This window comes from Cygnus atratus, chromosome 1 (assembly GCF_013377495.2).
Source record: "Cygnus atratus isolate AKBS03 ecotype Queensland, Australia chromosome 1, CAtr_DNAZoo_HiC_assembly, whole genome shotgun sequence".
In the NCBI taxonomy this organism is placed as follows: domain Eukaryota; kingdom Metazoa; phylum Chordata; class Aves; order Anseriformes; family Anatidae; genus Cygnus; species Cygnus atratus.
The window spans coordinates 53,730,785-53,752,308 of NC_066362.1; the positions used below are offsets into that span (position 1 = coordinate 53,730,785).

At 40.6% G+C, this 21,524-nt stretch overlaps 1 protein-coding gene across 1 annotated transcript; it reads left to right on the forward strand.

Annotated features, from left to right (window-relative positions):
- The first annotated feature begins 194 nt into the window (after window positions 1–194).
- On the forward strand, window positions 195–20,636 carry ST13 (ST13 Hsp70 interacting protein). The gene is made up of 12 exons (XM_035551893.1): window positions 195–450; window positions 3,782–3,839; window positions 5,130–5,199; window positions 5,296–5,366; window positions 5,955–6,021; window positions 6,537–6,621; window positions 9,968–10,078; window positions 11,440–11,542; window positions 13,473–13,589; window positions 14,275–14,338; window positions 15,477–15,577; window positions 18,828–20,636. The coding sequence occupies exons 1-12, from the start codon at window positions 341–343 to the stop codon at window positions 18,954–18,956; spliced, it is 1,086 nt and encodes a 361-aa protein (XP_035407786.1). The 5' UTR covers window positions 195–340; the 3' UTR covers window positions 18,957–20,636.
- Window positions 20,637–21,524: the final 888 nt, after the last annotated feature.

The window sequence follows — 21,524 nt, forward strand, 5'->3', positions numbered from 1 at the left end:
AGCGAGCGGCGCTGTGAGGGGGGGGGGGAGGGGAAGCGGCGGGCACAAGCGCGCGGCCACCCTGAGGCGCAGCGCGGCGGCCGCCGGCCGTTTAACGGCCACCCCGCTTCTAGAACGTTCGGGCCGCCGCGCGGCGCGGGGGGCGGGGCTTCGCTTAGCCGAGGGGCGGGGCTTAGCTTGCGGAGGGGGCGCGGCCTCCGGGGTGGGCGCGGCCTCGCGGCGGGCTGGAAGCTTCCACGGCGCCGCGCGGCGGCCGGGCGGGGAAGTGGGCGCGCGCTCGCGGCCGCCATCCCGCGGCCTCCTCCCCCCTCCCCCCCTGCCCTCCCCTCCGAGCTCCGCCATGGACGCGCGCAAGCTGGGCGAGCTGCGGGCCTTCGTCAGGCTCTGCAAGCAGAACCCGGCCCTGCTGCACACCGAGGAGCTCGCCTTCCTCCGCGAGTGGCTCGAGAGGTGCGGGGAGGGAGCGGGAGGGGGGCGGCGGGAGGGCCCCGGGCTCGCGGGGAGGGGAGGGGAAGGGTGAGGGGGAAGGGAAGGGAGGGGAGGGGAGGGGAGGGTGGTCGTTTTCAGGGCTTATAAGCCGTTAACTGAAGGGTTAGTGGAAGGGGAGCCTCCTCCAGCCCCCCAAAGTTCCTGCTTTCCCTCAGGTATCTGGGTGCGTTTCCTCAGGTGTTTGAGTATTTGGGTGAGTTACGTACTTGGAGCGGGAAATGATTTTTCACGTCGAGCTGTGGAAGTTGGGGGGGGGGGGGCTCCCACCCTCCTCTAGCAGGGCTGTTTGCAGCAGGACAGGGAGGTGCAGCCATAAGGGCTGCTCCTTCTTGGGAAGCTGCTTGAAGCTTATCCCAGCCTGGCTGCAGGTGGGGGGAAACTTGGTGGGTTTCATCATATCCGTCAGGTGTACCTGAATCTGCAGTACATAAGTGTTTTATCATATCCATCAGGCTTACCTGAGCCTGAAACACATAGGTGTAATCACCAAGGTAGGGTTGCAAATGATTTCAGAGCAGTGACTAAAGGCTACTGAAACCCATTCTTACGTTTCTGCAACAAAAACTCTGAGCTGAGTTTTATTTTAAAGCTAATGTTTCCAACGAAAATTATTCAACGTTTCAAAACGATGCTAACCGCTAGCAGAGTCAGAGCTAATTTCAATTAAGTCAATTTCATTTCTGGCTAGCTGTTGCATCAGAAACCTTAGATCATCTGTGCTGTTTTCACGCACTTATCTTCTAGCCTTTATTTTGTCTAGCTGTATGGAAAGCGTGTGCTGCTGCATGATAATGTTTGCAAGGGGTTTTGACATCCCTTTTATTCAAGTCACTTTATATTTGTATGCAATTACAAAAAAATATTTTGACATGGATTTTTACAAAAGGAGTCGTTAAGGGGAATGTGCTTAAAAAAAAAAAAAAGAAACAATGGTATTAGTTAAAAGTAAAGCACAGAACCCGTCGTTCACGTACCAGACATTTTGCCTTTTTTGTTGTTGTTGTTCTTATTGTTTAGTTCAGGTAGATTTTGACGCTTTTGAAATCTTGTTAGTCTGTAAAGACAACTTTGCTGCGAGTGCCAAAAGTGGATGCAGAAGTGACAGCTGCAGTTCTCTCAACAAGTCACAACAGCAGCGCTTCTCATCACCGTGATCAGCAGAAGTCTGGAGTCCCTGTTGCAATGGAGTCCTGACGGCTTCCCAGGAGTTGTCACCAGGATTGCACAACTCGTTCAGCAAAAGACTCGATTCCAAATCTTTTTGAGCACAATTTGTACAGCTCGGTTTCTCCAGAGCTGCAACTCAGTTTTTCCTGAGCTTTTCCTCCTGAAAAACCTGTATTTTTCTATAAGAGTATCCTGTGTGTCCGTGTAGCATCGAGGTTAAATAAAATATGCAAGCTTTGCATATCCTTACCATGCATTTAACCATTGTAACCAACTACTGTTTTAAGAAATGATTTTAGAGGAACTTGCTTTGGCATTTTCAAGGACTAGGAAAAAAACGGTTTAGCCTCAGTTGTTCATGAAATAGCATAAATATATATGCATGTAAAAAAAAAACATGCATGTGTATATATATATATATATATGTATGTGTTTAACATACATCAACATATCTCGACTGTTCTAAGTTTCGAAAGGGTGCCTTTTGGGATGAGAAGACTGACCAGGTGATTTCAGCCTTGAACAAGTGTCAGACTTAAAAACAAGCTGACCTTGAGACCAATAATTTGGAATTGCTCTGAAACTTGAGTCCTGCAGGCTTTTTGGATGCGCAGCAGAAGAGAAGTTCCAAGGCTCCCTTAGACAGCCCCAATTTCTTTTTCTTTTTGTAGTTACGGCCAACTTTTCTTGAACTGCTTGTTCAGGAAGTTAGGATGAAAATTCTTTGATTTTTACAGAAGGGTAGAGAATTGTATACCTGACCATCAGCCTGCAAGGGTAAAAATTAGGAGAAGCAGTTACTAGGCATGCAGTATTTTTTGCCTAGCTCTCTAATGATTTATCAGCCTGGAGTTGTTCAGTCCTTGGAGTATAACATAGATAAAGCAATGTCAGCATACCAGGGACATGTGTAAATTTTTGTAGTAGCTTCAGAAGATGCCTTTCTTTGAAACCTGTGATATTTTTTTTCTTGACATCTCTCCTGACGTAGACTAGAAGTAGTGTAGTGCTGTTTGACCTGCCCTTTGCTGCAGGTCCTTGTGCCAGGACCTGTGAATCCTGCCACCTCCCCTTCCCTCTTCCACCTTCTCTCCCCACATCGTGTGGTTTTGGGTTGCACTCATTCCTGAAAGCAAACACTTCTGTGCCCTTCCAGTTTCTCCTGCCTGTTTGCCCGCTTCCTTCCCCTCTGCCCTGCATCACGTCGAACCAGTTGTGTGGTCAGTGACTTGGCTGAGCCTGTTGAGTTGATGGACTCAAGAGTCGTTGGGTTGTTTTCTGGTTTTTGTTTTTTCTTTACCTCCTTTTGGAGTGTGTAGGGGCAGAGCAACTGAAATCTATCTGTAGATGAGAAAGTGGGGCAGAGAATGGATGGGAATGGTAGTCCTTGTGGCAGCCTGCCATTAGATATGATTAGATGTTACATGAAACAGCTGGAGAATTCAGCCTGTACTTCTTCCTGGCTGCAACCCGAAGTTGGTATAATATAGAAGTTTATTCTATATTGAGAGAATGCTGGCTATACAGAGAATGCTCTTCAACTTGTAGTGAAAGTACAAGTGCTCTTCAGCTTGCAGTAGAGAGGTGTGAATATTGCAATGCAGAAAAAAAATGCTGCATAGAAAACAGCTTCATTTCTGTTAATTATATAAGCGTTTTAGACTCCCCAAAAAATCAGGATAACAGACATTTTTTAGGCCATTAGGGTTCTCTTACATTGTTTGAACCCTGTTTCGAAAACAATTTCTAGTTTTATAGTAGCTATAATAATACCTAGTTCAGACTTGAAACACAGCTTACATTTTAAGGAAAAAATCTGTTTCTGCCAAAAAGGCAACTTTTCCTTGTGAAAAAGGATGGATGGGTGATGTGTCATGTGCTTGAGTACAAGTTACAGTGGAGTTTTAGGTGAAAGAGCCATGAGACCCAATGTACGTTATGTTACATTGTGAAATCGTGGAGGCTGTGTGCTTCTTCTTATTGCTTTTACAGGGAATTGGATCATCATGTTTTCTGTCACAACAGAAAGCTGAGACTATCAGCAGGATTTGAATCAATAAAATGCAGGCCGCTATTTTGATAATCTTACTGTTTTCTTTTTTCTCTTCTCTGTTTTGTTGAAAAGCATGGGAGGCACAATACCACCTGCTCCAGCCAGCACCTCCACAGACGAGACAAGTAAGGTGAGGTATAAAGAATTTTGTAACTGCGAGATAACATTTGGACGCTGCAGAAGTTACTGGGTAGGAAGGGAGAAACAAAAATTGCCGTCAAACTTCACCTAAATAGTGTGGATGAGTACACTGGGGTGGATAATTTTGACAGTCAGTCTGAAGCCTGCCCGTTGGGTGTCACAGACAGTGATTTGTTACAGATGGCTCTAGTTTGTTTCAATTGTTACCATGCTCCATTTCCTTAATCCTGAATGCCTGATGTTCTCAGCAATGCAAATGGCAAACACTCGAATTTTTATTTTTTTAATGTTCTCGTGGTCTGTTTATAGACCATTTCTGCTGTCATTAGTGGCTCAAATTGTAATCTTTGCATGACAAGAAGTACTGGAAGCACAATAGGTAATGAAGTGAGCAGTTAAACTGTCAATTTTTTTATGACAGCATTGTGGAAGACATGGGTGTGGGTTGTTTGTTTCTTATTGTTTTAAGGGAGATAATAAATCAGGCTTATAGATGTTTATAGCGGGATTTTTCCAAGCTTGAAATTATTCTTGGAAAAAGCAGAAGAGATCTTATTTTGCATTTAACAAGACAGTGGTTGCTTGCATTACTGGCTGACTAGAACTCTGGGGCAGTTGTGTGTAAGTAGTGAGTATAGTCTGTGACACTGAATGTGAAGGCAAACAGCTTATGTCTGTGATAAAGGAGGGTGTGCTAAGTGATGGGATTCAGAGGAAAGTAGTGAAGTAATTAACAGTTGATAAGAAAACATGGAAAATTATTCTAAGTATGTATAAGTAGCAAAGATCTCTGACCTTGACAGATTAAGAAGTATTTTAATCGTTGATGCTAGCTCATTGCTCCTTGTGAAGGACCTTAGCTTAATAGTACTAGATTGAGAGAATTTTTCATCCAGAGAATGCATCAGGGAGGGCAGGAAGATTGCAGTGGCTAGCTAGTACTCATTGCAACACTGGTTCTAAAGTATGTATTATCTGGATCATTGTGTTTAGTTACTGAATTATACAGTTTGAAGGACAGGCTTTACCAATAATATAAGTTCATGAGTAAAGATTAGGGCTCTGAATTATTTGCGTGAGTGTGTGTGTGTGACAGACTTAATCTCAGAGGAGGAAAAAAGGAAAGGAGATTTCTGTCTTAAAAATAACTGTTCAGCTGCAGAGCAGTCATATGCTTTGCAGATGCATTTTGTATTTTCTGATGCATTGCTATTTATTAGATTGGGAGTGGAATATCAGTCAGAAATAATGTGTGCTTACAAATACATTTCTCTTTCAGGGCAAAGCAGAGGAACAGCCAGAGGAGCCAGTTAAATCTCCTGAACCAGAAAGCGAAGAGAGTGATATAGGTGTGGAAAATAGATGGCGTATCACAGTTAAAACGTGATTCTAGAAATCCTCTCTCTGTAGCTGGAGTCTAAAGTTGCTTTTTGTTTTTCCCCCAGAAATTGACAATGAGGGAGTGATTGAACCAGATAATGATCCCCCTCAAGAAATGGGAGATGAAAACGTGGAGGTAAGCACAATACCTTCAATGGCTGTGGCAGTAGGAAAGAAGGAGAGAGGTTTTGAGTTTAGTCGACAATAGCAGCTGAGGGGGAAATTTGGACTACGCTAGCTAGGTACCTAGCTGCAGTTCTGAATCTCTTGGCCATGAATAGAAAACTTGCTGGTTTAAAACAACAATCTTTTCTTTGTCAAGGGTAGTCCATCAAAAAGTTCAGTGAGGAAAAATAAGGTCAGAAAACAAAAACAACAACAGCAAAAATATTAAAACACACACAAAAACCAGATCTGTAGAAATCTGGCATGATTCAACTACCAGAAGGCAGTTGAACACTCTCCTGAGTGCTCTTCGGCTGAGTTGAACACTCAGGTGAGTGTTTTCCAGCTAAAATAATGGTGACTAGTATCTCCAAAATGAAAGCAAAAAAGATCATGGTTTTAGTACTGTGATTTAAACCTAAATTAAACAAAGGATTCCAGAGTCAGAAAACTGCAACTGCCACCTTTGGTGCTGTCTCAGCATGGTCCTTCTGGCCTGGTCTCTATAGCTTTTGGGTTTTATCTGTCTGTGTGTCATTTCATTTGCTTATTTTCTTAGGTAACAGAAGAGATGATGGATCAAGCTAATGAGAAGAAGATGGAAGCTATCAATGCTCTAAGTGAAGGTAATATATTTTAGTTGTTTTCTAGTATATATTGAAGGACATAATGTTTGGTGCTACTTTAAAAACAAAACAGAAAAAGAAACAAACCTGAAGTAAGTATCTTGGACCTTCTTGGATATCCAAAACTAGCTAGGACATGAAGGCTTTTTAAAGTAATGTCTTCCCCATGTGGCTATCGCTGGGGGAAGTACTGCAGCATCTTAATTATAAACTGACTGTTACAGTAGTTCCCTATGTACTATGATTAGTGTCTCTAGTGGTTTGTCTTAATGCAGTGAAAAAGCTGTGTACTTCCTACATGATTGCATATGAAGTCAACTGTACAAATTTAGCTTGGAAAAGATCCCCTCCTCAACCCTCCAGCATGCATTTTGGAGTTTGTACATCAATAACGTTGCAAGAATGAAAATTGGATTTTCTTTTGTTGATAATCTTCCATTTAAGATAAGGCAGGTTTGGCAACTTGGATGAAATCATTTCCTAATGATGGAAACTTTACTGGTACTCGTTTTCAGGTGAACTTCAAAAGGCTGTCGACCTGTTCACAGATGCTATCAAGCTGAATCCTTGTTTGGCCATCTTGTATGCCAAGAGGGCAAGGTGAGTCATCATAAACTAGTGCTTTACGTTTTTGCCTGTTATTCCCTTAAAGAGCTTAAATTACACTGGCAAGATCTGTGTAAATTTAAGATGAGAGAAGAGAAAGAAAAGTACACTTTGTGCGTTTTCACCTGTATGTGATTAATGGGATTTGCGGAAGCAGCCATCTAAAGGGCCTTGGTAGTAGATTAAATAACAAAATTACGTACTAAAATACATTGTGGTAATATATGCCTGTCGGTGTGTTGAATTAGAGTAGTGCTGGATCACAAATGCCTGAAACATTTGAAGTTTCTCCTAGGACTGTGTCCTGTCTAGTTACAAAGTTAAATGGATTAGGTGAATTCTCTCCCTGTTGGGCCTGCTAACTACATTTCTTGACAGAAAGAAGCAGATTTCTTTCTGTTCAGTGGTCCTGTGTTTGAGCAGAACGTACCTATTTCTCAACATCAGCCTTAATTCAAATGACATTGACCAGACTGCAGATAATGAGTTACGGGCATAACGTCAGATTTGATTTGTGGTAGCCCTTGTTTATGATGCGCAAACATTTATCTTCCTAAATCTTGTGGAAGGTCAGGCAGGTTTGTGTTAGAGAAGCACAAGTTCCCATGGATCTTTTTTTTTTTCATTTACTTTTTGAAAAAAAAAACCTGAGCATGGATGAGTTCATAGTTCAGTAGATCATCTTTATAGTAAGATAAAATTCAGTCTGTTCAATTTTTGATGACTTTCACGTGATTGCTCAGTGTTTTCTAGCTCTTTTGTTCTACTACACCTCACTGGTAGATGCCTGCTTCTTCTGTACGTTCTATATCCAAGTTTTTGTGCGTACTCTGTGTACCTCAGTACTCTTGTTTTTGCTGTTGCGATCATAGTTAACATTTTGAAAACGTCTTATAGTGCTGTATCTTCTCAGGGCTGGGATTTTTTAGCAATGAGAAGTGTAAGCATCAGAAGAAATTTAAAATTGACCTCAATTTCCTCTATTACAGACATGAGTAAACTGTATACTAGGTTATTGTAAAACTTACAGTGTAACAGCTGTGAGTAATGAAGTGCTGTGAGTAATCCACCTGTCACTGGTGGACTCAGGTTTTGGTTTTTGTTGCTTAAGGGTTTGTTTCTTTGTTTTTGTTTTGTGTTTATTAATATTCTAAGACCGCCAGCAGCATTGGAGCGTCTCTCACTGGTGAGGTGTAGGTTTGGGATAGTTCCTTGAGATGTCCGTGTGTTTGTTTCTAGGAGATAATGTGTGAATTTGTGCTTGTTTTATAACAAGCTTTAATGATGAAGTTACAGGCAGTCTGTAATTGCTGGCACCTTTTTTTTTTTTTCCTCCTCTGAGTAAATGTAAAAGGGCAGATGTTCTGACCTGGAGTATCTTGACTATTGATTACTTTGTCAATTCAGGAATGTTTCATACAGAGATGAAGTATGAAATACCTGAACCTCTTAAACATACTGCTCTAATAATTAATCTGATATGCTTGTGTATTGTAAAACTTGCAGTTATTAGCCTTAACTGAGAGGAGATCAGGCTAACTTTCTGGATTTGTGTGGTTTTTGTTGTGTGTTTTTTTTTTTTTTGCCTCTGCTATTTTCAAAAGCAAAAAGCTCTTGATAGCAATTAATAATGGAGAACCTTCCTTTACATAGAAACTGAACATCCCAGCTAATCCTTCATTCACAGCCAGACCCTTAAAATTAGGATAGGCTTCTCTTGGCTAGCGCTGCTGGTAAAGACAGTTTCACAATTTGCAGTCCCAAACTGGAATCAAGCCTTTGTTTGATTAATGTATCTTACTTGCCTTTTGTATCCGTTTGAAGTGAGCTTGCTCTTCAGTAGTGTCCCCTGAAACTATCAATACAGTGTATGCTCATGTGTCATTGAAGTGTTGTAGCAAATATAGCAATCCAGTGATTGAATTACTTCAGAATCCAAAGCCAGCAGCTCTCCATGTGCTGCGTGTTCTGCGTTTTGTTTTTTACTACTTTTCCAGAACACAAGTTGTTAAGACATGGCCATGTCTGATAATGAGTAATCTTCTGAAGGATAGCCCAAGTCTTAGCACTGGGAGCAGTTGTATCAGATGAGCTTAAACAGCCCGCATCATCCAGCGTTCTGTGTCTGTTGGTAGTTGACAATCCTTGGTGTCTATGAACCAGTAGTATATGAAAAAGGGAACTGAGGTGATAGTCAACTGTCATGTTTTTTCAGCCTTCACTTCACAGCTCATAGGCTTACTTATTTAAAACTATGCTTTTATACTTAATAGCTCTTGATGTTTAGCGCTTTTTTTTGTCTCTATAATTTTATCGAATCTCCCACTGAACAAATACAAATTAGCATTTGCAGTGCTCTGCAGCAAGGGTTTTGAAAGCTTAACTAAATGAAGAATATGATCCGTTCTCTTGCCTGGAATCTGCTACCATTGTTTCCTTTGCCTGATGGTTCTTGTATGTAAAAAAGAACTGCCAGGTGCTAAAGATTCCTTGTTCTTGTTCTCCCTATTACTTGTGATTTTTATAGACGCAAGTTCTGGTGGTTTCTTGGTTTGTTTCTGGATATGTTTTCTGTACCAGGCTATAGGGTCCTAATCTGTTTCCCTGTATAGGAGAGAGCAACTCTGTTTTTAAGATGTTGTTGCATTTCTTGGGACCTTTCTCAGTTTTACTACCCGTCTTTGAGATGGAGGAGCAGAACCAAAATTTAACAAAGTATTCAAGCTGAGGTCCAGTCTGGATTTAGACATCAGTGTGATGATGTTACGTTTTGATTACTTTCTTGATTGCTGTCTTTGATTTTGTGCTTGTTGACTTCTCCGTATGGAGGGGCTTGAGGAGCAGGCTGTGAGATCAGCTGAAATGTGGTGCTGTAAGTTCAAGGTCCCCCCTGTCACAGGGGCTGGAAGGGCATGAAAATGGTAGAACCTCAGTGTGATAATTAGTGCTTTATTTTTCTTACTTCTTTAAAGACGATGTAACCTGGAACATGTAATACTAGCTTTGTTTTGTTTAACTTCGTAGTTGCTATTGGCTATAGACTGCAAATGGCATGAAATCAAACTGCTTTTTGCATTTATCCTTTCCTTCTGCATTAAAGTTGTTCTTATAGGCAAGGCTCAAGTCTGAATGTTGAATGCTTGCACTTTTTGCTAATGATTCACATGGCATCGGGGGGGAAACTAAATTTCACTGACACTGTTATCACTACAAAATCTTTTTGAACTCAGCTTTTCAAATGTATCTCATTAGCTTGCCTGTTAGTCATCAAAAATTATTTCCAGCTTAAGTTAGTAACTTGGCATTTTAATATGTACAATAAATGTTCTTGTTCCTGCAGTGTTTTTGTGAAACTACAGAAGCCAAATGCTGCCATTAGAGATTGTGACAGAGCCATCAAGATTAATCCTGACTCGGCACAGACCTACAAATGGAGGGGGAAAGCGCATAGGTAGCGAACTGCAAATGTTCTTGATGCTCTCTTTACTTACTTGGGAGGGAACAACTTTGTTTATGCTTTTCTTTTCTCTGTTTTTCTGTGAACTGTCTGTCTTGTATGGGAGAGCAGTAGTCTTGAGCCAAGAAACCGTTATGCTAAGTATATGGATTAGAAGAAGAAAGGATGATGGTGATTTATTGATGGTGACTTAAGAATAATCCTTCTACACTTATTTTTTTACTCCTCTCCTTGATAAGCCATCTTCTAATGACTTACTGTCATTCTGTAAAGCATTTTTTAATCATTTGCTAAATATTGTGAGCTCTAGGAGAGTAGGTTTTATTTTGGGGGGGCTCTTCTGTGTTTTACTTGGCTCAGTTATTATTTACTAACCTATAATTCTAAATAATTCTCTGCTGCCTTTATTCCATAGGATCCTAGAGCTCCTTTACGTAGTAAATTAAACTGTCTGGTTATTAAAGGAACCAATTGTTGAAATGAAGAGTGATATTAAGCGAACAGTGTAATTATTTAAATGGCATTATTAGGTCAGCGAGATTTCCCCCTAACTGTAGTTAAAATTATTTCTGAAATGAAAATACGTCAGCCAAAAAATAATGGGATGCTTCCTTCACTCTGTATAAAAGTGGAAGGAGTGAAATTAATAGAACTCCTAATTAATAAATGAATTATTCTGAACAGTGTTTATTAAATAACGTCTACAATTTTAATAAATGGCATGAAGCCTAAGAATGAGAAGATGGGAGCATGGTTTGGATTGATGCCCCTGTCAGTCAGCTGAAATGCTTTGACCCCTTATCATTCACTTAAACCTTTGATCGTCACAAGTTTGTCTAAATGAATAAAGAAGTAGTGCTGCACGGTAGCTTTTATGACCTCTTCAATTAAGACCTGGTGCGGGCAGTTACCTGGGATGTGTAAGTGCTGAGTAAACCAAGTGCACGTAAGCTTGATTTAGCAGTGGGGTAGAATTGTACAGAACACTGACCTCATAGTTCACGTTAAGCATTTGCCTGGTGATGCAGAACGTTTATTAGTGTGCTTCACATGTTTATATACAGGATGCCTTCTCCCTGATAGGCAGTTCTTGTTTGTAGCAAAGAATGACAGTAGCTGATTTAGTTTTTCTTCTTGATTTTTACCTAATGCAACAATTATTATTATAAAGGTATGGAATAAGCAAGCAAGTATTCTCAATAGCATCATAGATCGCACGTTACAGAAAACACTGTGGTTATTGACTTGAAACTTGCATAAGTCTCCATAGCTGCAGAAAAAATACTGAATGACACGTGGTTGTAAATACCCTGAGCAATACCTAGAGTTCAGTTTGCTTTTTTTCTGAATTCCAGACTTCTGGGTCACTGGGAGGAGGCTGCTCATGATCTTGCATTAGCCTGTAAACTGGATTACGATGAAGATGCTAGCGCCATGCTGAAGGAGGTGCAACCAAGAGTAAGTGGGAAAGGATAATGGAGGTCCCTCCTCTATTTGTTTTAGTGGTGTTCTTGTCTTTCAAATTCTTGTGATATTCATTGTGCTGTAGGAACGTCCACGTGTCAGCATCAACGTTCATCTGACACTTCAAACTGAGTTTATAAATGCTTCTGTGTCTTTAATCACAGCTGTTTATGGCTCTGTTTGCAAATTAGGTCTCTGGGACTGGGCATATAACTGAACTACGAAACAATATGTTCCTTCTTAATTGAAAAATCTGAAATAGTTGAAGTTAGCCAGGCATTTTAGAATCTAGGCTAAAAACATCTTGTTATCACAGTGTTCTCTTGCTGTTCTGTATTTTTTTTCCCCCCAAAACGTTTCAAACTGATCATAGCTTCAACCTAATCATGGTTTACAAAGTATTCTTGGCTGTGTTACTTTCACTAGTCCACCTAGTGAGGGCAGCATAATCTCTGTAAGACTGGTTTTCAGCTTTTCTCAGGTGGTTGACCGCAGCGTTGTTCTGATGAAGAACTTATGTGTAACACATGCAAGACTTGATAGTAGGCTGTCTTTTTCATGTCTTATATATTCCCTTAAAGTCATTCACGGATTACGTATCGCAACTACTGCGTTCTCTTGGGTTTACGTGGCAACGTTTGCAGGAGGGTGGGGCTGAGGGGCTGTAGGGGTGGCCTCGGAGGGAAGAGACCAGGAGCTGCTCCTGTGATGGGCGGAGGCAGTTCCAGCCAGCTCCAAAACAGACCTGCTGCTGGCCAAAGCTGAGCCTGCTGCACTTCTGTGATGGCAAATTTAAGAAAGGATTTAAAAAAAAAAAAAAGTGCAGTGCAGCAGCTTGTGAGAGGAGTGAGGAGGGAGGAAGGTGAGAGAAACAACCCTGTGGACGGTGAAGGAGGGGAGGAGGTGCTCCAGCTGCTGGAGCAGAGATTTCCATGCAGCCCATGGAGAGGACCATGGTGAAGCAGGTTGTCCCCTTACAGCCCATGGAGGACCCCATGTCACAGCAGGTAAATATGCTGTGAAGGAAGCTGAAGCTGCAGAACAGAAGAGTATCCATGTGTAAGAGAGGCTTGCAGCTGTAATTTGTAATAGTATTTCTATTCCTGGACCTCAATTTAATATTTATATTTTATTTATGGGAATGTTACAGGGTACTTGTCATGTATGGTATTAAAGCTCTGCAATTTGTAAAATTACAGACTTTTTTTTTTTTGCAGTGTTATATAAGGCTGTGTTCTGGCTTCAGGAAAATAATGCTGCAGTTAGTGTTCTATTATTAAGGTGATCCCTGATCAAGGAGCCTTAGGGAGTTCATTGTTAACTAGCCCCCTCCATGGGGGCTGTAGAGTTGATACCTTTGAGAAGATAGGAAACTAACTTGCTCCCCATCTGCCATCTCTTGCTTTGGTTCAGGTTTTCTTTGGTCTGCTCGAGTCCAGTTGTGTATGCTGCCAAGGCATCTGGAACAGCAAAAGCACTGTCTAACAAGCGTGTCTGTGCAGGGGGAGTTACACTTCCTGTTATTGTACCAGGGAAAATTCCTTTCTCCGTGGGCAATTCTTTGGTGTTAGCACTGGAGAAATTGATATTTCAGCATAAAAGCAGGAAGGAATGTGGAACAGTGTGTTTGTTCTAACTATGGTGGAAGTCCTGGAGCTCTACAGGAAGAAGGTACTAGACTAGAGTGCATGGGTCTGGTGAATCCAGCAAGGGCCTAGTATATGTCAATAACCGATTGTGGTAGAGAGGAAATGGCATATGCTCCCTGAAACAAAGGGGCTTTTGGGATGTGAACTCAAATCTTATTTTTAAGAACTGTTAAAAAAAAAAAAAAAAGTTGGTTATACTTGAGTGTATTTTATATTGTAATACGTTGCGTGGTGTACTAGAACGTACCTGAAATGTTGGTATTGTATTGTAACAGGCTCAGAAAATTGCAGAACATCGCCGAAAATATGAACGGAAGCGTGAAGAAAAAGAAATCAAGGAAAGAATGGAAAGAGTGAAGAAGGCACGAGAGGAGCATGAGAGAGCACAAAGGGTGATTATTTAGGCTTATATTAATAATGTGGAGAGTGACGTAGTTATTTTGTTTAAAATTGATTGCACAGGAAAATTATTTTAAATCTTAAATTTTAGGGATATTTTTTCTGTGTTACTTGACCAATAATGAATTCTGGAGATTAAGGCCTTGTACTGCATCTGTTGCTTATGTCAAAGACAGGTCCTGGTATCTCTAGTAACCCAGTAATTTCAAGTCTTCAGTTACAGTTTGATCATACCAGAATAGTTTTCACTTAATACTTACGTCTCCACGTCTCCCAAAGTAGGAGGTTTTAATTTCAGACTAATCCTTTGCTTTTCTTCTTCACTTCCTGACACAGTTGACTTGTTGGGGTTTTTTTTCAGCTTTACTGATATATTTTTACAGCATGTGTTAGGGGTGGGAGTGTTTTCTAAAATTTAATAGGCTAAAACTGATCATGCAGTTCATGCTTAGTAAAAACACACTCTGCATAACTTATCCAAAGAAACGTACTAAAGTAAGTGTAGACCACTATTTCTTGTCTGGAGTACCGCACTATGTACAAAACCACATTTGCTTATTGCAGTAGCCTGCTCCCATGAAACAGTCTCAGCTATTTTTCTTCCTAGAACCAGTTGAGCAGTAGAACACAGGCTGCAGTTCCATTGCTTTGTGTGGAATGATGTGCTTGCTTTTATAGGAGGAAGAAGCAAGACGACAGGCAGGAGGAGCTCAATTTGGCGGTTTCCCAGGTGGCTTCCCAGGTGTGTATTTTTAAGCACCATTTACTTCTTACTTGAGATAGAAGTGACTGGTTTTTTTTCCATACGCAGTATTAACAACCACAGTTCATAGTATTTCTTCGCAAGACTGAGAGAGAGAAATATGTTCTTAAGAAGTTTAAAACTTGTCTACAAATAACTGTTGGAGCAGTAGCGGGAAGAGGATCGGATTCTTTCTCTCAAATAAGATTGTTGCTGGGTAGCAAGTACAGGGAAGACAAGTCAGTATTGATTAACAGAGTGAAAGGATTTAGGTCTGAGGAAACAAACATGCAATGTTTGCTTAATATGTGCTGAAAAAGTAATATAAAATGTTTTATAAATTACTCAGTGTGGCTTGGAGCTGTCTTGCTTAAGAACAATAGTTTTAAAGCTGAAAATTGGTTGAGTGTTAGGGAAAACTGTGATACTTGGAAGCTATTGTTGAAGAGAATAATTTCTCAAAGGAGGCAGTGCAGTTTTTGAACAGTTCCACAAGGATTAGCCTTTCTGTGTTATTTTTGAGTGTAATAAGTTGGGGAGAAGCAATAGTTCCATGAAGGTCAGCCTTTCCATATTATTTTTGAGTTTAACAAGTTGGGGAGAAACAGTTGAAGATAGAGTTGTAGTTGAGGTGGGCTGAGTGCATGCTCCAGCCATATCAGCTTGTCAGAGGAAGCAAATAGAGACTGTATCTGTTTCAGGGATTCCCTACCCCACCTCACCCCCAAACCTAAAGTTCCAGCTGAACTTGGAATGAGCCTAGGGCAAAAGCAAATCAGTAGTAGTAAGTCCTGAGTTGTTCACACCAGGCACTCAAAAATCAGTTTCTTAGGCTTGAGATGTACCTGATTTAAGTTAATTAGAAAATCACTGCATTTGTGTACAAGGTGCTAGGCCCTCATGCTAATTACAAGCCTCCTATTTCATTGGGTTAAAAATACGTATGAAATAAGATGCAGGTCCTCACAGACAGAAAACCGATGCCTCTGCTTTGCATTCAGTGGAGCAGCTGTAGCTTTGTGGAAGACATGGTGTTGGAGGTGTGGCGAAACAAGTACGTTTCGGTCTCTGTCAGTGAGCTCCTGTATAGCTGAATTAAATGTTTTTCTTCATGCATTCTTGTGTCTTGGGTTTGCAGGTGGATTTCCTGGGGCTATGCCTGGAGGTATGCCAGGAATGGCAGGTATGCCAGGTCTCAATGAGATTCTCAGTGATCCAGAAGTCCTGGCGGCCATGCAGGTGAGTATTTGATTAAAATCAAAGCTAAATGCTCTGAATGAGGGAGGAACAGCTCCTGTGAGCTGAGGGAAGATGTGACCTTCTGGAGAGTGGTGGGGGGTGCTTGCTTATTTGTGTTGTGAAATTTTCTTTCTGTGCATGTGTGGCACCAGACTGTCTGGAATCTGTTAGCTATTTTTCAGATTGACAGGAACTTAATTAAAGGTGTCATGTTGTGTCCCCCTCCTTCCTCCACCCTGTACTTGCATACAATAGACAAAACTATATGCTGTGAGGAGTTTGTCTTTTTTGAGTCTCTTGAAGGGTTATTTCTCTACACAGTATACTTCACTCGCTCTTTTTTCAATGCGTACGCGTTATGGTGAGATAATTATGCACAAATGACAAATTACTGTTAATATTGTTGCAATGCAATATATTGCAGTAATGTTGAGAGGAGAATTGCCTAAGTGTTTTTTGCCAGAGGCAAAATAGTATCAGAATAGTTCTACATCCGGCACTTTCTGAATTCGTGCTCAGAAAGCCTACTTCCCCAGTGGGCTTGATTAGTAGCTCAATTATTTAATTGCTCAGTGTCATGACTAGTTTTACACAAGAAAAATATTCCAGCAGATTAAGTAGAATGTATCTGACAACATTAGGTTGGCTGGGCAAAAAGTGAGCTGTGTAGTTGTATTTGCATGCTAATGTGGTCCCATATAAAAGCCTGTTGCTATGTTTTTCTGGATTGCTCTGGTTAAGCTAGAGTTACGTGATGTTCTCAGGTCATTGAGCAGCTATGATAGCCATTTAATAAAAGCATCACGAGGGACTGTTATTTGGTATGCCCTGAAATCATTAAAAAGGCATCACTTTCTATGCAAAAGTTTATGGGTTACCCTAGTTTAGTGGTTGCTGGTGTTTGGAAATGCGCCTTTTACCTGAGCTGCTATGGCAGCAATGTTGTCTTGGATCCAAACCGTCCAAAACAAAAAACAAACAAACAGAAAAATGCAGTTGCATTCATTACCTGGCTCATTTATGCTGTAGTACAGGCCTTTGAAATTGGAGTTGCTGAAAACAGCTTTGAAGTGCAATTAAATGTTAAGTGCTTGCCACATGCCTTTAAAAAGGCTCTGTTGCATGCTGATTATGTATACCGGGAAATGCTGTACTACTCTGTTGTAAGAACATGTGTTGACAGTGTTTTCTGCAGAACCTGTTAGCTAAGCCTTGAGTGTCTCATCGACTTTTGTACAAACTTTAAATCTAGCTGTGATTTATTTAACACTTGACCTATGTGTCTGCACTACCTTCTTTTCCTGAAGTGTCTGACTACATTCTTAGCCTCCCTGTATCAGCAGTGCAGGATAGAGTCTTAAAAGCCGGTAGTTTTTACTGCTTGACTTGCTTCTGCTCAGTGCAACTATGGATTGTGTTTAAGGATGATGGTAGCTGACAGCTGTTACTGAGGTTGTTTATGAGGTTTTTGCAAAAAAAAAAAAAAAAAATACAGATTCACCCAAGTCTGTCCCATCGTTAATCTTAAGGTGTTATTTTAGCTGACCATGTGTAGAGGCTTTTCATGGTGAGTTACTGCTGAAACTGTAGTATTGAGGTTAAAGACCTTCCCGATCTCTTTGGAGTTAGTGACTATTATCTCCTCATCTTTGAGACTGCTCACCTTGAGCTTACATTGAAGTATGCCCAAGTTAACTGGTTATGCTCTCAAACTGAGCTTACCTTCTGTAGGAGCAACCAAAGAATTAGTTATGGCTGCTTATGGATATATTTACATAAGTTACTGTTTATTCATATACAGGTGGTAACAGAGATTTAACAATATAGCATGGTCTTTATAGTCTTCTAGCCTATTTTGAATTCAGAAATTTGGGAAGTTTGGGTTTGTGAAAGTCATCTGTTTTCATAGGAATCCTGTAAAGTGGAGGAAATACATCCAGTGCCCGTTTTCTGAACTTCACCATCCTAGTTTTCATAGACTTTGCAGATCCCTTTTCAAAGGGGAGATAACACAGTTGTAATTCCTTCTCACAAAAGATAAGTCTTGACTCTTTCAGTTCCCAACATGTATAAAAACATGACTGAACCATGTGGGTGATTTCATTGGAGTACACACCTACTAAATGCAACTCTTGGATCAGACTTGTTAAGCGGCTTTAGTCTGTCTGATGCTACAACAGATATATGGTGGTGTTATTGTAGCAGACAGCTCTGTGGACACCAGCTGGTTTTTGATGGTTTCCAAGTAATAATTTTGTGATAGCAATGGAATAGAAGTATAGGGAAGGTTGTGTCCTTCAGTGAAACTACTTAAATGTGCAAGAAAGAACAACAGATGAAATTACAGTTTTATACTGGACATAATAAGCTGCTTGTATTTTTGCTGGACTAAAGAAAACTTGAGTCTTTCACGCAGAAGTTGCTATCATGGAAATGTTTTCCCAGGCTGAGATGTAAAATCAGCCTGTGTGGATTTGTTAAAGGACATTGTTCAGAACATGCTCATGTGAAATGAGCAAAAACAATTCTAATTCAATAGAGGCTAGAGGTGTACTAGAAATACAGAAAAAAAGTATTAGCGCTTCTCATACTAGGTGGGGAAGATGACACTGGTCGTCAAAAGAACACCAAACTTCTTTAATATATATGTGAATGTGTTTATTAAGTGCAACACAGCAGTGTGATGAGAGACAGAAGATTTTCTTCCAGTTGTGACTTCCCAGAGGAGGTGGAGAATGACTGTCTGAGAATCGGATGCATTTTAAAAAGCCAAATATTGCCACATCATCTGCTCACAGTCCAGCAGGTTAAAGTTTCTGCTGCTAGAAGGAAAAGGGGTGAAAGGGATGAGTAACAGCTATTGCATGGGGAGATAGTTATACTGCCATGCTTGATACACATAGAGCTCCTGCTTCCTCCTTCAAGATGCGTTTGAAGATACTTGAACAGAAATAATAGTTGTGGCTACGTTTGATAGCTTCTGTTCTGAGCAAAAAAAAAACCCTCTCATCCCTTTTCTCACACATCATACTTTCACTGTAACAGATCTAGTAATGGCTCTGCTGTTTACTGATACAGCATTACCAGCATACACTGCTTCCTTGAGTTTTCTTTAGAGACCTTTATTAACTCTAGTTTAGACTTGCCATGTTAAAAGCAAAGCAAGACAAGTGTGTTGGAACTACAGAACCACTAATTTTTGTAGACTTCCTGTTTAAATGCCCTAATTTTTTGCTTTGTTGTTCTGCAGGATCCGGAAGTTATGGTTGCATTCCAAGATGTTGCCCAGAATCCAGCAAATATGTCCAAGTACCAGAACAATCCCAAGGTCATGAATCTCATCAGTAAATTGTCTGCCAAATTTGGCAGTAAACCATAAAATCCCTGGTTCATAAAAATCATATCTGGATGGGAAGGATTGATTTGGCTAACCAGTGTTGCAATAAAACAAACCATTGTACCTCTGATCTTCTCAAGAAGAAAAATGGGGTGTTTTAAGGAGAACTGCTCTCTAGCCCCAAGTGTTGACTTTATTCACTGATTGGTTTATAGCACTCAAATTATATTCAGGTGACCTAGTTTCAACCATGCCACCTTGTCCAAGAGTTGCAACCTCTTATTGTAAGTATTAAAGACAGTTTGCTTTGAATGAACGCTCCTGTGAGAAATCGTAGTATTCCAGGAGCATAAAATAAAAACCTCTCTTTTTTGGGGTGGTGGTGGTGGTGGGTTTTTTTTTTGTTTGTTTTAGATATTTTTCCTCAGTGAACCAAAAGGAAGGAAGTTTAATAGATGAAGTCTGTCTTAATCCAGTTAGGACAGAAATGTTGGCCTAGTCACAAGTAGCAAAGGTGGGACAAGTCTGAAGAATTAACTGGATAAAGGAATTGTCTGAAAATACATGTCTTTATTTTTTTTAAATGAGTGACTGACTCTATATAGCTATTAAAATTATCAATGTAACCATGCTAGCTAGTTACACACTGGAACTTCTGGCAGTACTGCAAATAATGTCATATTTTGATCACCACAACTGTGCAGCAAAGGTTCTGTCCTATCCTTTGCACAACCTGGCATGAAGTACGTATTGTGGAGGTCACAGAGGTTTTGTTACTTGCTCAATTCTTGTCCAGCACCTTCATGTAACTTTTTTTTAATCAGTCCTGGGTATGGGAGAGCAGCTTAATGTCTGTACTCGTGCTCTTGTCCTTTCCCAGTTGGCAGGTCCTCTCTGGTTGCACTTGCCCTTCCTTGGGGCATGCTTACCAGGTTTCATTTATTTGGAAACTTAAGGGAAGGAATCTTGTTCCCATCACTACCTCTGTCTCACTGAATGCAAGCCACCCAGAACAAGTAAACACAGAGTTAAAAATCAGTGATGGGGAGAATGCCCAACAAAATTGCAGCTCTGGGTTCTGAATCGGTTTGAGTCCTTACATGCTTACAGATAAAATTTATTGGCCAAAGTCCTGCTGTCTGTTTAGAGATGGTGACTCTTCCTCCACCACATACTGTAGTCTTCCATCTTTTGTTGTATCCCTTTCTTTAAAAAAAAAAAAAGGCGGGGGGGGACTGTTGTGGTCTCGTACTTCTGTGTTTCTGAGGCTTTGAATACAGAGGAAAAGGTGAGGTAATTGAAGCAGACAGAATGTTCTTCTAACACTTGTGAATTAACAGCATGGGTATCCTTGAAGCAGTTTCTGTGCTGCTGATGTTCAGTGGATTTGTCTACCATAAAGACCGTTGTTGCCTCTGTCTTAGCTAAAGTGTTACCTTGCTGTGTAAAAATGATCATAATTGTCTGTTCCCGACTTGAGTTGCAACCTTCATGTGTTATCTTTTGTAATTCTGTATCTAAAGCCATAACTGTTGTTACCACTTCTAATTCAAATGTGGATTGGTGTAGGAACTCAAAAACAATTGCAAAAAATAAACCCCCAAATGCTTTTTCTCATACTAATGACCCTGCAGAATGAAATGTGAATCTTTTTGCTTAAGAAATATAGTTCTGAATACTTCTAGTAGCCTTCAAAAATAAAGTATGGTTTTGAAAAATAAAGCTTTTTGGGTTTGTGTAACTTTCTGATGAACTTATTTTGCTGAAGTTAAATGTGGGAATGCTTCAATTAAACTGTATATATAACTTGTGATTTAAATCAGAACTAAGTGCTTAAAGGCTTGTCTTCATGAGCAAGTGAACTCAAGCTATGATTGAGTGTTACTTTGTGCCTGGCTGTTGGTCATATTCTGATCTTCTCTTCCCAAGGGGAGACACCTGAAGTAGGTCACCCCTCAGTATAGGCTGAAACCCAGCTTCTGGTTCATTCTGGCTGGTGCATATGTGCTGTGCATGAATTAGTCTTAAAGGTTCATTCCCAACAGTTTCCTCTTACTCCCTCTTAGCTGCTTGTGTCTGTCTACCAATGACTAGTCAAAAGTTGGAAGCTACGCCAACTAGTAGAAATTGTTCTGTGTCCTGCCTGCTTGCTTACACATCAGTTATCCTTATTCAGAGCTGACCGACTCTAGCAAAATGTTCTCCTTATTTCTTAGTGTTAGCTTTAGCAAGCTAGCTGAATTCTTATGTCTCTGGGAATGCATGTCCCATGACTTCTCATGTGTGGGTTTTGTTTAGTTTTGCTTTTAATGCTATCTGGTAAGCTAACTGGAGAGATCTGTGGACTTACTTCAGTTCCCCAAGTTGCCCAATTAACGTCTAAGCAGCTAAACTGGTTTGAACAGAAGTATGAGTGTAGAAAGTTAACTGCACCGGAGAAGAGCAAAAATAATAGCTCCTATTTTGGGATACGAGTAGCTGAATGACTGTTGTGTAACTGTTGTGTTCGGTGCTTGCTCCAGGACTTAAGGGCAGCTCCTTCAGGTTAATTGCTTCCATTGCAGCACAGGGTAGGGATTGGGCTTGTAAATACAGTGGCAGTAATCAGCT